Source organism: Cynoglossus semilaevis, chromosome 15 (assembly GCF_000523025.1).
Source record: "Cynoglossus semilaevis isolate Cse_v1.0 chromosome 15, Cse_v1.0, whole genome shotgun sequence".
NCBI classification, from domain to species: domain Eukaryota; kingdom Metazoa; phylum Chordata; class Actinopteri; order Pleuronectiformes; family Cynoglossidae; genus Cynoglossus; species Cynoglossus semilaevis.
The window spans coordinates 8,771,451-8,785,963 of record NC_024321.1 but is presented as its reverse complement, the minus strand read 5'-3'; the positions used below and the strand labels follow the sequence as shown (position 1 = coordinate 8,785,963).

The window sequence follows — 14,513 nt, the reverse complement described above, 5'->3', positions numbered from 1 at the left end:
TAGTGCGATGGGGGGGTGTTGTGGGGTGGGGGGGGGGGGGGGGGGGTGGTTGCATTAACTGATTTAAAATGGCGTTTTGTTAATGTTCACATGCAGGTTCAGGAGGCTGGTATCACAGATGGAGCCTGAGGTTCATGAGGTAGTACGGCTGTTCCGCTCCGTGCTGAGTAACTGTGTGGACGAGAAGAGCGATAGCATCTGTGATCAGACACAGGACGCTGAGTTACACAAGCAGCAGAGAAGCAAGAGCCTCTCTTTTGTTAAGTTTCCCACCGGTTACTTCTTCAAGAGCAGTGGTGTTAAAGGCTCCAGGGGAAATCTGCAGCAGCAGGTGGACTGGTATCAGGAGGAGGAGGGTGAGGAGAGGAAAGAAGAGGAAGAGGCCATCAAGGCCAGGGTGAGGAGGGGAAGGAGCAGAAGTATGCCTGAGATTACCCCACTGGAGCAAAGTGCTCCAGGATGAGAGGAATATGAGATAATCCAGAGGGCAGGTGTAAATAAGAATTAAATTACACAGAAATGGCTGAATTTAAAATGAGACAGAGGTCAAGAGGTCACCTTCCACCACAACTGCTACTGATTTTTAAATTCTAACTTCTTTTTCTTGAATTAGCTAAATCTCCGTCTTAACTAGGTTTATGGTAAAGTTTGACAAATGGTTGCCCTTTATATGCTTCACTGCTCATAAACAACCACGTCTCATGGGACAAATAAGAGGAAACTGAGCTAAAACTATCTCCAGCCTGTGGTTCATGGGCCAACTGTTAGACAATTGGGCTTGGTTTATGGGCTCTGTGGTTTCTTTAACTTATATTTTTTGTTCTGAAGTTAGGGTGGGATAAAAAAAAACACATCATTTGGTGGGCTTTGGGTAATTATAAATTATTGAACTTTTTGGAGGTCGATGTTTAAATATGTTAAATAACAAAAAACAAATTAAATGTAAAGGAAATCCCGTTGTTTATTGTAGTTTGACAGTGAAAATGTTTATATATATGATTCTTTCTGGGGTCTGTAACATAAAAAAAAATGAACAGCAGCAAAAATAAATATTTAGTCTTTTTACAGGTTTCATATACTTTTTTTCTCCATCAGAATCCAGCGCTTTGAAGGTCAGTTCACAGTTTCCAGCACTTTTACAGTTGTAATTGTAACACAGGTGTGTGGAGGACAAGCTTTCATTACTGTTATTACTATGTGAACATCTCTGTCGGACAGCTTTTTGATGCCACAGAATGCAGTTTCATTGCATTTCAGCAGCACTAGAACTGAGTCACATTTAAGGATTTTAAGAACCCTGTCCACACTGAGGTGGTGCTGAAATATAAACTGCAACATCGCCCTGTTAACTGCCATTCTGCCTCCATGTGCTCAATTATAATCACTGCTAACAATCCAATTATATTGTGAATACATCTCTACAATAAATGCCTACACCACTTACAGTATCATAACTATGCACTGCCTTGTCATTATTACTATTTGCACTTTACAGATCAAAGTCAAGGCATTTGGCTAAAAGAACAAACAGGGAGTAAACCTAGAAATAAAGTTCACTCTCCTTAAAAAGATGTGATTACTTAAATTATTCCCTGTACATGAGAAAAAAAGGGAAATGGCTTTTATAGTGACCCCACATGAGAAACTTCAAGGGAGTCAGCTGAATGGATAACTTAGGTGTCCTGGTCCTGTTTCCAATGGTCGTCTTTCTGTGGCACTTGCTCAACCTGCCTGCCTTATGGCTGGACTCCAGAGATATTAGATGTTAGCTTTGTGTGTTTTAACATAATGGTAAAGCTCTGTTCTGAATTAACACCAGGCTTCATAGCTCGACCCAGACTATATGAAGAAAAAAGTACCAGAATCACAGCCAATCCTTTTGTACTGTGTTAATTCATTTAGCATTAGTATTTGGCAAACAGAAAAAATGTAGAGAATAAAACAAATATTTTACATCATCACTAAGTCACGTTTAGTGAAGATGTGCCGGGGAGAAAATGGGACACTGGATAAAAAGCAGTTGAACTAAGAAGCAAACAAATATCATCCTGTTTGGCTTGGTTTAAACCATAATGCTAATCACACGTGGCAAAAAGGAAGAAAAAAGAAAATCTGAATTAAAAAGCCAGTTTGCAGAACCAAACCATTAAATTATAGACACTTTGATTAAATGTTTATGAATAATTGGTCAATAAAGAGCAGTTTTCTGCTCTCTCTGTACAAAGTTGGAAATCTATATAATTGGTTTTTCTTCTTGGAACGAAGTTTAACATCTTCTTTCTTCTGTGCATCTTCATTCAATTAAGACCAAGAGTCTGTGGCTTAATAAAAACCCAACAAGTCAATAAAGATCCGAGTGGTTCCCGAGCTTCCATTTAACCGTCTCTTTGACAGAAATGCCTGTCCTTTAAATATAATGCTTGGACACATTGTCTCAGTCCAATGTAAATTGTAATATTCCCATTCCCTCATCCCGTTCTGCTTTGTTTGGATGGCTCTCCTTTCCTCAGGCGAAAAAGATGACGAAGACAATGAAGAATACGATGAGGACAAGAAATATCTTGATCATCAGCCAGCGGTTGGAGGAGACGGACTGGAAATACTTGAGGATCTCTGAGTGGGCAGCCTCCACGTTCAACTGAGTGTCCTCCACGTTTGCATCAATCCTGTGAGGGAAACAAGGCCAGAAATTATTTCAATATTTAATACAAAGATAACAGGGGAGATAAACAGAGATGATGTCATTCATATATATATATATATATATATATAATAATCAATATGAAAAGTATACATTAACATTTCCTTAAATTTCAGTTGCTTTGATGACACTTTATGCCATCTTTATTTTTTAATTCTTTTCAAACCTACCTTTGAATCGTCTCTTCCTGCTCTTTAACCATGTGTGCTAACTGCTGGAATATAGAACCCAGTTCCACAATGGTACTCTCTATGTTCTGCATGGTGTCTGCACGGCTCTGGATGTACGAGTCCTGCAATGATGTTACATCACAGCAGCATTTACTGAAAGGTGACATTGTCGAAATTAACAAAGTGGTTTGTGTTTCATCCAAGACTGAACTCTACCTGCTCATCGATGAGCTGCAGCTGCAGGGGGTTGGTCTGAGAGTCCATGTCGATGGCCACGTCCCCGAGACTCCTGGACTCATCCTGCATCAGCACTGAACTCTCTGAGAGGACACAAGCAGAACGAGAAAACAGACACACATGTTCAACACGATCAGAGGGAAACGCTCAAAGGTAGAGGGGAAAGCATTGAGAACAGCGGGCAGTTAACAGTAGCTACAGTTAAACCCGCTGGGAGAGGCAAAGATTCCAGGGAAATACCTTTTAAATCTGAGGTGGTATAGCCCTGGTAGTCAATGCGCGGCTCACGAGCTGCATGCGGCTCCTGGGCCCCTTTTTTGCGGCTCCCTAAAATATTTTTTCATTTTTACATTATATGAGACCAAATATACAGTAATAATCATTCACAAGGACTCTGAGCAGTTCCCTATCACAACAGCGGTTTTACTGAATTACACTGGCAGTTTTGGTTTCTGTTTAAGCTGGGCAAATCTTTGAATTCATTTCAAGCTGTGAGTGTCTGGAGTTGATATCTGTATTTAATGAATAAAAAACATTGGTTGTAATGCACAAGAAAGTTGTGAAAGATTCATTTTAATTATATTTATATGAAAAAACAGTCAATATTAAAGACTTCTATGTAATTTAAATTATTTTAAACACAGTATGAGTTGAACTCTTATTGTACTGATTAATGTCAGAGTCGGTCAGGACAAAATTGATATCAACCGTCCATAGTGATGAACATTATGCTCTTTTTAAAGAATATAATTGTTGTTCATTTAAATACCAATTGACACTGCGCTTGAAATTCATCCAAACAGAAAAGACTGAAGGCTGCACAGGAACATTGTCACTGACAGTGTAAATGTCTGCACAGGAAGTGAACCAGCTCCCTGTGGTAGTGCTGTGTGTCTCTGCTTATTTGCCTGTTTAACCATTCGTTTGAGCAGGAGCCAGATATCCATAAAAGCACCCCAAAGCCAGGACTGCATATAGGTGTGTTCACTCTAATAATTAACTGTTGTATGTGATCCAATGATGAGCTGGTAATGTCAGTGAAGACAAATTTAAATGCAAAAAAAATAAAAAAAAATAGCACAGATTCTGTTTTTGGTGAAACTTAACATCACTTCTTTATAACTGAATCTGGTTTGATAAAATAGTCTGGGATCGGGATAATGTTCCATCTTTTGATCAGAACCAAATGAAGAAAACATTTGCAGATAGTATAGAGTGAACACTCCCTTTAAGAAGCGTCAATAGCATGCACTGTTTACCTGTTTGCTGCCATTGATTTATGCAAGAATCTTTTTAAAACAATTAACAGCTCAATGAGCAACTAAAAGCCTGATGCTAAGAGGGGTGTGGAGACTTACTGAAGTTGTTGGCCATCAGAGGAGAGGTTGCGACAGGGGGCTGAGAGAACTGCTCTCTCCTGCTGCGCTGCTGCTTCAGATTCTGTGGGAAAACAGAAACAATGAAGCAGGTAGAAAAAAAAAAACAGCCTTAATCAAAACTGGTATATAGATGAGTTCTTACCTCTGTTCTGACTTCTAGAACTGACTTGAAGTCATTGGACATTGATGCCAGTTTAGACTGTGGACAAGAACAGAGTGAGAATGAGTGAACAATTTTTTTTTTCAAATTCCATTATTAAAACAGCAAACTTTACAGCATGTATGTGAACAAACCTGTACCAAATATTAGGGTTAGAAATTATTTAGAATTTGGGAAGTTGGTATTAGCCACTAAGCTAGACCACAGTCTACACTACTACTAATACTACTACTTTTTGCTCTTTCTATAAATTAATATGGTAAAAAATAAAATAGTTTAAATTAGAATATCTTAGTAATACTTTTATTCAATAAGAATACCATGGAAGTCCAAGCTATTTCAACACCATGTCTGCAAACCAACAATTAACAATGATTAAGTCCAGCTGGAGCATACCTGTAAAGACACTACTATAGTGTTTGAGTGTGTCTGGATGTGTCTGCCTCCAGGAGCTCCACGGGTCCTCACCAGGTCCTGCAGTTGAGCTATCTGTTTGTTTAAACTGTTTATGTCCTGGGAATAAGAATGACACAGATGTGAAAACTACAGGCAGAGAAAATTGAGTCAATAAAACAATAGCACAGATTGTGAAGATATGCTCACCTGTTTTATGATATAAGTTAGCTCCTCAATCTCCACTGCCTTGTCATCAAAAAGGGATTTTCTTTTTGCCACTAAAGTACCAACATGAGAAAATGCAGAACCATGGCTTTAAATTAAATCACACTCATGTAATTTGTGCTTAATCAAGTGTGTTTACACTGCACTTACAAATAGTGAGCTTTTCCAGCTTGGCAAATGTGTTGCTTAGGTCTTTCCCAATTCTCCTGCAAAGAAACACAGAAACATTTAGCCTTCTGTAAAGTGTACAGCAAAAGTGTGTAAAATGTGTCCTCTAGTGACATAGCTTAAGTAACTACAGTACACTAAACAAGCAAAAAATGCATTTCAAGGTTGAAAATGTGTACGCACAGATATTGGCAACATCAAAAATCAACAATGAAAGAATTTTGTTCAGCAAATACTAATGTGCTGTGGGAAAACAGAAGAGGAACTTACTTAGCCATAACTGTGAAGTCACTGCGCTGCTTGAGAGCATTGAGGGCTGGTTTACTGGGCTGGACTCCATTCTGACAGTGGAAAACATAGAAGAAAGGTTAAATTAGAAGAGAATTAAAATTAAAATTAGTCTGAATTCATCAAATGAAGGGCTGCCTTGTGTTAAATGATGACATTTACTGCTATATAGGAAAAACAAGTTTGTTGACAAGTGTGTTTGTTCAATTTAGTATGCAAGTGTTCTAAATGATACATAAACATAAAGAAAGAAACCAAAACCAAAAGTACAAGAACCTATAAAGATGACAAAGTCAAAATAGAAATGATCTCTTTAATATTGTTGCGTATACGTGTCATGTATCAACATACCTGTCTGCCCTGGAGAGATTTACAGGCGGATTGAAACTCATGGGTCCGGTCACGGCACGTCATCCTGCCTATTGAAGAGTCTTTGGCCCGCTAGAACAACACAAACAACCGGGGAGCGCTGGGTCCCCCTTTAGTCTGTCGGATGTATCGATACTGTAGATTTCCCGCTGGTATGTTAAACTTACATCCAAGGTGGGGTATCCTTCATCGGCATATATACACACATGTCTGGGGAAAAAATTAATTTAGTTATATTACGACTGCTCAATTTAAATGAAAAAGTCAAGTGCCCTGGTGCCGGCCAGACACCCACGTACACTGTCAAAAATCTTTAAACCATCAGACAACAGGCGACCAAAAATCACAACACTCGACAAGAAACACCGAGAAGGAGCTATATATATATGTATGCCATTATATAAATAAGATTAACCAGAGAGCAACGGCTATGAGAGAAGGCCGTCCATGACCACCGAGCAGCTGATCGCCGGATAACCACAAGCTAACCGTTAGCTCCTTGAAGCTAAACGCAATTTCCGTACGGTCTGAACTGCTTTAGGATAGAAGACCTCGAATTTAAAACCTACTGGGATATTTACTTGGATAAAAAGAACAACACCGATAAGTGTAAACTTACTTGACTAGACATTATAACATCTTTCACCAGCTCCTGATGGCAGAAAACTAATCAACGTAGGAGTTAAAGTTCTGATCCGGGTAATTTCCGGCACTGACGTCATTGCCACGTCTACTTTCGACGTATTCTTCTTTTTCTTTAGGCTGTATTGAAGGGCGTAGATCTTGTGGCGAATTGCTGCCTCTCACAGGTTATTTTCGGTATTACAACCCAGATTCAAATTCTGGCGTCATGGTTTGAATTCAACTTATAATAAGTACATTTACGTGTATCATATTGCATATATCACATTGTTATACAGAAACGGGTAATATTGCTCAATTAGATATAGCTATTGATAATTTTAATATTTTTTGACTATTTTGTTTTCAACAGGCGCTTTATATTTGCAATTGTCCGCCACCAGGGGTCCTCTGTGTGCCCTTCACAGAACAGGTGGAAGTAACGTTGATTGAATTATTGCACTGTTTGTTGTTTTCAAAAATTGTCCAAAACTGTCAAATTAAAAAAAAAAAAAAAACTTCAGAAGAAGGAATGAACAAGTGCAGAAAACGGATACATGAAATAAATATTCTTGAATAAAATAAACAAATTCAATTTCACTAAAAAGTCTGATTTTTCTGATTACATTTTTAAAGTTGGTTGGCTCCCATTATTCTTAATGGACAGTTACTCCCTGACTCCATCAGGCCCCAGTGGGTTACACACTATCTGTTACAAGTTTCATCAATCTTTACAGATGGAAGCAAATGAAAGACAATGATAGGGATATCTAAACTTGATATCTACTGGTGTTGTAAATATTGAGAGACAGTTGGTCAGATGTTATGGTAGAATTGGATATTAATTTAAAGTACAAATAGGTAGAAACAGATTAATTTATCTAGAACATATATTTGTTTTGATCGAACACGTTATGAAAAATATCTCTTCCTGGCAGTCTGGCCTTGTTCTCTACTTTTACAGATAAAAAGTACAGATTGAAAAAAAAAAACAAGTTTAATGTCGTCTCCTGTCAAACTCCTGTATGATCTTGAATACATCGTTAAATCTAATGAGTCATCTCAGACTTTCCTGTCTGCTTATTTTTAACGAAATGAATAGAGCATTTCATCGGCAATGTCGTGTCAAACTATGACAAGTCCAACTCTCCAGGTGAGATGGAGCAGCACAGTAGACAGTGACTGAGAGAACGTGATTGGCTGCTGCCTCCAGTGAGTCGAGCTGCTGGAACACTATGATACGGTGGGAGAGAGATAAGATTGAGCCAACTCTCTGATCTCCTCACACTCCTGCTGGTACCTGCATCCTCCGCCTGACAGGACCTAACACGCCAGACCACAAGTATGCCCTCACCTATGGAGCTGTTAGACCCTCAACCACAAAACCCCCCAGCCTTCCAACCTCCCCTATGGCTTGCACCACCCCTCACCCCAAACTACACTTTACCTCTTCTACCCCACTTCAATCCACAGAATGTTATCTCTTACCCAGAACTACGTACCTGTTATAATGCTTTCACACATTATTTGATGCTGATGAGTAAAATAATAGAATATGTTTTTTCTCTCTTTCTGAGTTAGTGATTATTATCCCTATTTCAACAGTGTTTTCTATAAATCATGATTTGGCGCTGTAGTTACTATATACTACTATACTTTCTATAATTTTAACCCGTTTTTCCCACCCAAGTAAAAGAGGCAAAAATGTTGAATCAAGGCTGTTGTCCTTCAGTTGACAGAGACAGATGATGTCTGTTGATCTGTGTTTCTGTTGGAGATAACGCTGCCTGTTTGTTTTGTAGAATGAAACGTAAAAGTCCCCTGTGTTCACAAGAGATGTTTTAAAACACTCACTTTTCCTCTCCCACACACACACACACACACATTAATGCTGATAGCATCTAACAACACACACTCTCAGGCCTGATAGTGCACAGTACCTGCTTCAACACAGCTGCTGCTACAAAGGCAGGGAGGAAACCATGGCTGCACTTATTAGAAAAACATGACTGTGCTCAGGGAAAGCAAGGTGGAAAAATACAGGAAGTCCTGACACATGTGTAGAGAGTGAGTGAGTCAGAGGGAGATGGATGATGAAGTGAGGGGTTGAAGAAAGATGGAGGGAGGCTGCTGAGTAGTGAAAAAGAGCCGGCTGATGGGTGAATATACACGAGAAATGGAGGGATGTAATGAAAAGAACCTCTGATCAGGTGTTCTGTAACACGATGCATAAGTCATTGTGTCCTCTCCTCCTCTCCCTCTCCCTCTCTTCCTCCATCACCCTAATCTTACAGCTATATTTAGTACTGGATGCCCCTTCAGACAGACTGGTTGGCAGAAGCAATAACTCCTCTCCTCCTCTCTCCTCCTCTCTGTTCTTGACTTCTACTCTGACAGCCAAAAGTGACTTTCATTCTTGGATCATATTGTCATATTGACTTTATTTGGTTTAAAATGGTCCTAAAAAGACCTTAAAAAGTCTTAAAAATTTTGATTTACACAACTAAAATAGAACACGGATAAATAATATGATTATTTATTATTTAAGTGGGGTTTTAACATCTAACTAAAATAATTAAACAGAGCTATAAAACTAAAACATAAAAGCTAGCTTTAATTAGCAGCGACACCTTCAACTGCAACGTTATTCATGCAAGTTAATAAGACTTGACTGAATGGCCTATAAAAGCCATTTACGCTGAATGCAAACAGGCATATCCACAGACCTGTCCTGGTGATAATGGTGGCCTTTGTACGGAGTTTTTTGGACCACAAATTCTCTTTCCAAATTAGTTTTTCATGGCCTTGTGGCACAGTCAGAAAGAATCAGTGATTCATACAAGTCCAAGTTTCAACTCCTCCAGGATCTTCTAGTTGACAGCCAAATAAGCAACTTCTTGATTCAGGGCTGCTGACATATTTTCTGAAATAAAGGAAATACCTCCCTTTTCCTCCTCTGTCTCCTACATCAGCAGCAATAACCTCCACTTCAGGCTGACTGTAGCCTGTTTACAACTTAGTTACTTTTATAAGTACTTAGTTACCTTTATAAGTAACTACGTACATAGGAAGTGGTTTTTAGTTTCTTAGATAACTGTATGAAAATAATGTAGTTGAACATATTTATTTAGCATCTCTCCCTGGCACACTGTGTGACATCGCATCTTTGCACTTGACCGTGGCCTGACTCAGCAGCACAGATGTGAGGAGGAGCGGCAACAATATTATGTCTCATAACAGCACGTCACAACAGGGTGGCACTGTAATCAGAAATGCCTGTTTGCCTTTCATTAACGTCAAATGAGAGAGATAAAACAAAGGTGGGGGGAGAGACAGGGACGGACAAACAGCATCAGGGAGACAGAGAGACAGGTTTATATGAAAAATAGGACATTTCCTTTAATAACATGTGTAACATCACTGGTATAGTTTTTAATACATTGATCAATACACTTTCACGTGGACGCTGATTCTACTAATTGGCTTTGATACTAATACGACATAAAAACTGCATTATTTTTACAAAGACGTCATTAAAGGGCACAAATGGTGTAGCAGCAAATAAAGAGTGTGTGTCTGACTTTTATACACAGGCTACAGTAGTACTGTGTACTTTGTGGTGAAATGATTTGTTACAAAGTACGGATGACATGAAGTTACAAATACATATCTAACATATGTGGTACGTCATACACAAAGACATCACTGAGTATTAGAGTATAAATGTTACATCATCATCTAAAGGCTTCTAAGACACTGGAGGCCAGGACAGCACAACGGAGACGATGCAGATACAAAGCTCACTGATGTTCAACACTGACACAGGATCAGGACACATGACTGGGATATTAATATGTCCAGGCTCTATATCTGAAAGAGAGTGGATGCAGAATAAAGACACATCCAATCTTAGTTGTTGTTGTTGTTGTTTTGCCGCAGCGACCTAATGTAATGGTGTTTTCTAAAATTCAAACACAGGAGCTAACGATAATGGAGCATACAGTTTCCCAAAGCATCTGTTTGCTTATTCACAAAATGAACTGCATTTATTTTTAGGAAGGTTGAGGCTTAGGGCCACACAGCAGTGGTCGATGCTTTGTCTTATAGTCTAATGATAATCAGGTCTCTCTTTCAGTCTTTCTCTGAATGTATATCTGTTTCCTCTCCTTACCCCAATAACATGCAGATTGGGGATTAGGTTAATTGACACTACAAATTCACCATCTATGGACTGGCAAACTGCCCGGGGTATAACCCAACCATCACCCATTGACTGCTAGGATTTACCCCAGCCCCCATGTGACCCTGAAAGGGATTAAGGGGTAGAAGATGAATGAATTGAGGTGAATGTTGAGGTTGGAACATGTGTCACTTTACCCTGATATCAATCACAAGTCCAAAGGAAGTATCAGAGGACTGAACTTAGAAACTAAATGAGAATAGGTAATGAGCCTATCAACGTTTGGTTGGTCCAGGTCAGGGGTCCCCAACCTGTGGCTGCTGAGATCATCTCAAGATCAGGTGTGAAATTCCACTATCACAGCGCTGCTGTTGTGTGTCCTCCTCGCCTCTGCCAGTCTTAAAGGCCAGATTTAAATGTAATAATGAACATCCAAAAAATAAACATCCCATTCTGGATCCAGCGTTACTGCTCAAGGCGCTGCAGCTACAAAGGCTTTGGGAAACAACCTTCTGTCCCACATCTTCACACAGTGGCTGGTCTACAGTCTAAGCATCAGGTCAGTGCTCCTCGTTTATTTGAACCGTTTCATTTACAAAGACGTGTTAAGGTTGCGTCTCTAAACCGGGGATTATCACCACACGTCAGCTATACTTATTGCTAAGTGTAATTAAGAACATGGTAATCTAGAAAGAGGTCTGACATAACACCGACAAAATAACAACAACGCTCTAATACTTGGTCATTAACATGTTGTGATATAGAGGTAGTGATTGAAGCACTGATTGACAGTAATAACGAACACAACAATGAACTTGGGCTTTGAAAACAGGACAGTATAAATACAGAGCTTATCAATGCAGGCCTCGGAAACTCATTTCTTTTGCTCCATGCCAGACACACAAATCATTCAGACTGTTTCTGGGAGACTATTCTTCAACATGAATCCGGGGGGAGAGTTAAGGACATGAGTCTCCGAGTGTTAAAGTCTCTCCTGGGGCTCAGACGTGACTGGTAAAAATTAACACAGGCACTGAATGCATGTCAGAAATTGATCCACGTCACTGGCAGCGCAGCTTTGGCTTCCAGCTTGTCCCGCTGACCGACAGCCTGGTCAAGACCTTGTCCTTTCTGAATCCATCGCACTTCAAATCCCTGTTCCCACCCAGCAGCCGCATCATCGCAGAGTGAAGGCATGAGATTCAGTCAGAATATAAACAAGTTCATGTTCCAAACCGTCCATCCTGGTTTGAACATAACAACAACACACATGCTGTCTTTTCCCAGTGCTGGGAGCTGCAGACATGGCTGCCTCACTGATTGTTTGAAATACACATTATAATGTATATAATCTCCCGGTCGTGAGCAGACTCTGTTTAAATTGTGAGCCTGTTCATAGCAGGCCACCCAGTGCGACTCTTTATGCAGATGGATTAGGGATGAACAAAAAAAACAAAAAAAAAACAAAACAAAGAACACATTCTGCAGTATAAAATATCTTTTTAAATCAACTTTACAGGATTATAATAAAAGAGTAAAACACCAGAATATAACTCAACAGCAGGAACAAGTCTGCGTTTAAAGGGCAAATAAATGATTGACAGCTATTTGCACACTAATGTGACATTAAGGAAAGCCAATGGCTACCTGCACCCACTTCACACAGTGTGTTCATGGTTCTACATACATTTGTGCAGCGGCCGTAGCATTACTGCGTTTGCACTGTTGTCTCTGTTCCTGTAGTATTATAAGCGTAAATGTTTGAGTGTGAAGTAGTGGAGAGCCGCCAGGTCCTTATTATTGTCATTCTCCTCACTGCCCAAAAGGGAGGCAAGGGGAGGCAAAGCGCTCGCTTTCAGTTGAGGTGCCGAGAAAAAGATGGAAACAAAAGGCCCAAATTTAAACAAATGCCAGAAAGTGGCTTGGAGAGCCAGCCTGTGGTCATAGGATTGAATGAGAGAGAGAGAGAGAGGGAGAGAGAGAGAGAGAGAGAGAGAGCGGCTGCAGGGATAGTCCATCTGGGTCTTTCAGACTGGGACCACACAGACAGACAGCGTCACGCCATCCCAGCATTCAGCTCAGCCATAGGCCCATGCACACTGGGGTGCCAGTGCATGTGCATGCATTGTGTTCTCCTGGCATGTGCTTGGTATGTGTCCACCAATATTCTATTTCTTGTAGGATTTTTATTTTTTCAAATTGTCTCCACAACTGTTCATTTCTTCTCTTGCTCCAACGTCCAAACCACAGGAAGACCAGTCTTTCTTTAACGTGTGTTATTTCCACACATTTAAAAGTTGTATTATCTGGTACCACTCGCAGCATGAGCTCTACGTGCACAAGAGGATGAATGGAAGCTTTACTGCCGGTGGGTTGATGTTTGACTGCACACAGACAGACACGCGGTGGATCTACAGTGTACGGAGGCTGTAATGCTGCACATGTTGCTGTACTGGAGCTCTACTACAGGTTATAATGAGCGCTCCTGCTAATACTTCCTTCAGTGAGTTATACTGGACGTCCAGGTGTCTGTGTGCTCCGTGGTAGAAATGCTGAGAGAGGGCAATAAATCAGCAGGATAAGGTGAGGACAAGAGCTGAGTAGACGGTGGACGGATGCGTCAAGTCCTCATGGCCTCACACCTAGAACATCCAAAAAAAATAAATAAAAAAAAATAAACACAAATAGGTGAAATAGCCAGCAAGAAGACAGACATACAAAGAAAACCACTAAATTAAATTATTCAACAAAATCTGTACTGGAGATTATATACTCTACTTAAGCCAATAATAAAAAAGTCAGTCTTTCCTAGTTGACCATACATGGATTGAATCGTCCCACATGGATACCAAGAAGGAATGGAACCGACATCTGGAATAAGGCAGCGTTCCATCAGCCACTGTTTTCTTGTAAGCTTAAAAAAAACTCACTGATTTTCTCTCTGGGCTTCAAGGTATTGTGTACAAACCAGCTTTAATTCTTTGCCAGAAAAAATACTTCAAAGAGTAAAATAATGTGCCAAAATATTCTCTGATGGTGCTTTCACACTTTCTATGTCTCTGTTGGCAGCCATGTTTTCAATGAAGGCGGCAGTCCGTGTCTAATGCTTGTGTAAAACCTCTGAACCCCGTAACGACACTTTTTTAAATCAATCTTTTCCCTCTGACCTGTCTCCAGTTAGACATATACAAATGAGAAAAAAGTGGTTTAATCTCACGCTGAAGGACATGCAACTGTCGATTCGTGTTTAAAAAAACTCTTGTCCAAACAGTTCTCTGTTTTGTAGACGTCCTAACCTGCAGCGATGTGAGTTGAGCATCCTGCCTTTCTTGTTACAGCTTTCAGGACTGACTATGCAGCGGCACCGACACGACGTTACATCCAATGCCCACTTCCTCCCTTTACACGGGCTGCAAGACGGCCTCGGTGATGGAATGGGCAGGGAGGAAGAGAGGGTGGGAGAAGAAGATAGAGGAGGGGGTGTTGGAGGAGGAGGAGTGGTAGGAACATAAGTCCTGAAGGAAAAAAACAGTGAGAGAACAGAATTTAATAACATCAACATTTCTTTTTTACAAAGCAATTAAACAAGTTATGATATTATGCATTATATATATATATA

The 14,513-nt window shown here is 40.0% G+C and overlaps 3 protein-coding genes across 4 annotated transcripts in view; 1 reads left to right on the top strand and 2 right to left on the bottom strand.

Moving 5' to 3' along the window:
• The window catches only part of LOC103390836 (protein RD3), a 4,008-nt gene extending 2,752 nt beyond the window's left edge, over positions 1–1,256 (top strand). The window contains exon 3 of the mRNA XM_008326880.3: positions 97–1,256. Within this exon, the coding sequence (XP_008325102.1) occupies positions 97–463 (367 nt within the window). The 3' untranslated portion in view covers positions 464–1,256. The remainder of the gene's footprint in view (positions 1–96) is intronic.
• Positions 944–6,870, bottom strand: stx5a (syntaxin 5A). Of its 2 annotated transcripts, XM_008326882.3 has the most exons (12): positions 6,713–6,870; positions 6,076–6,303; positions 5,707–5,777; positions 5,419–5,474; positions 5,251–5,321; positions 5,044–5,160; positions 4,630–4,686; positions 4,467–4,548; positions 3,349–3,435; positions 3,088–3,191; positions 2,872–2,993; positions 944–2,666 (listed from the first exon to the last, which is right to left on the bottom strand). In XM_008326882.3, the coding sequence occupies exons 2-12, from the start codon at positions 6,136–6,138 to the stop codon at positions 2,507–2,509; spliced, it is 990 nt and encodes a 329-aa protein (XP_008325104.1). In that variant the 5' UTR covers positions 6,139–6,303; positions 6,713–6,870; the 3' UTR covers positions 944–2,506. The 2 variants fall into 2 exon arrangements, with proteins under 2 accessions (XP_008325104.1, XP_008325105.1); XM_008326883.3 differs by lacking the exon at positions 3,349–3,435.
• A 5,268-nt stretch (positions 6,871–12,138) lies between these two features.
• Positions 12,139–14,513, bottom strand: part of vegfba (vascular endothelial growth factor Ba) — an 11,765-nt gene continuing 9,390 nt past the window's right edge. The window contains exons 7-8 of the mRNA XM_008326884.3: positions 14,191–14,409; positions 12,139–13,536 (exon numbers count right to left, since the gene is read on the bottom strand). Coding sequence (XP_008325106.1) covers positions 13,515–13,536; positions 14,191–14,409 — 241 coding nt within the window. The 3' untranslated portion in view covers positions 12,139–13,514. The remainder of the gene's footprint in view (positions 13,537–14,190; positions 14,410–14,513) is intronic.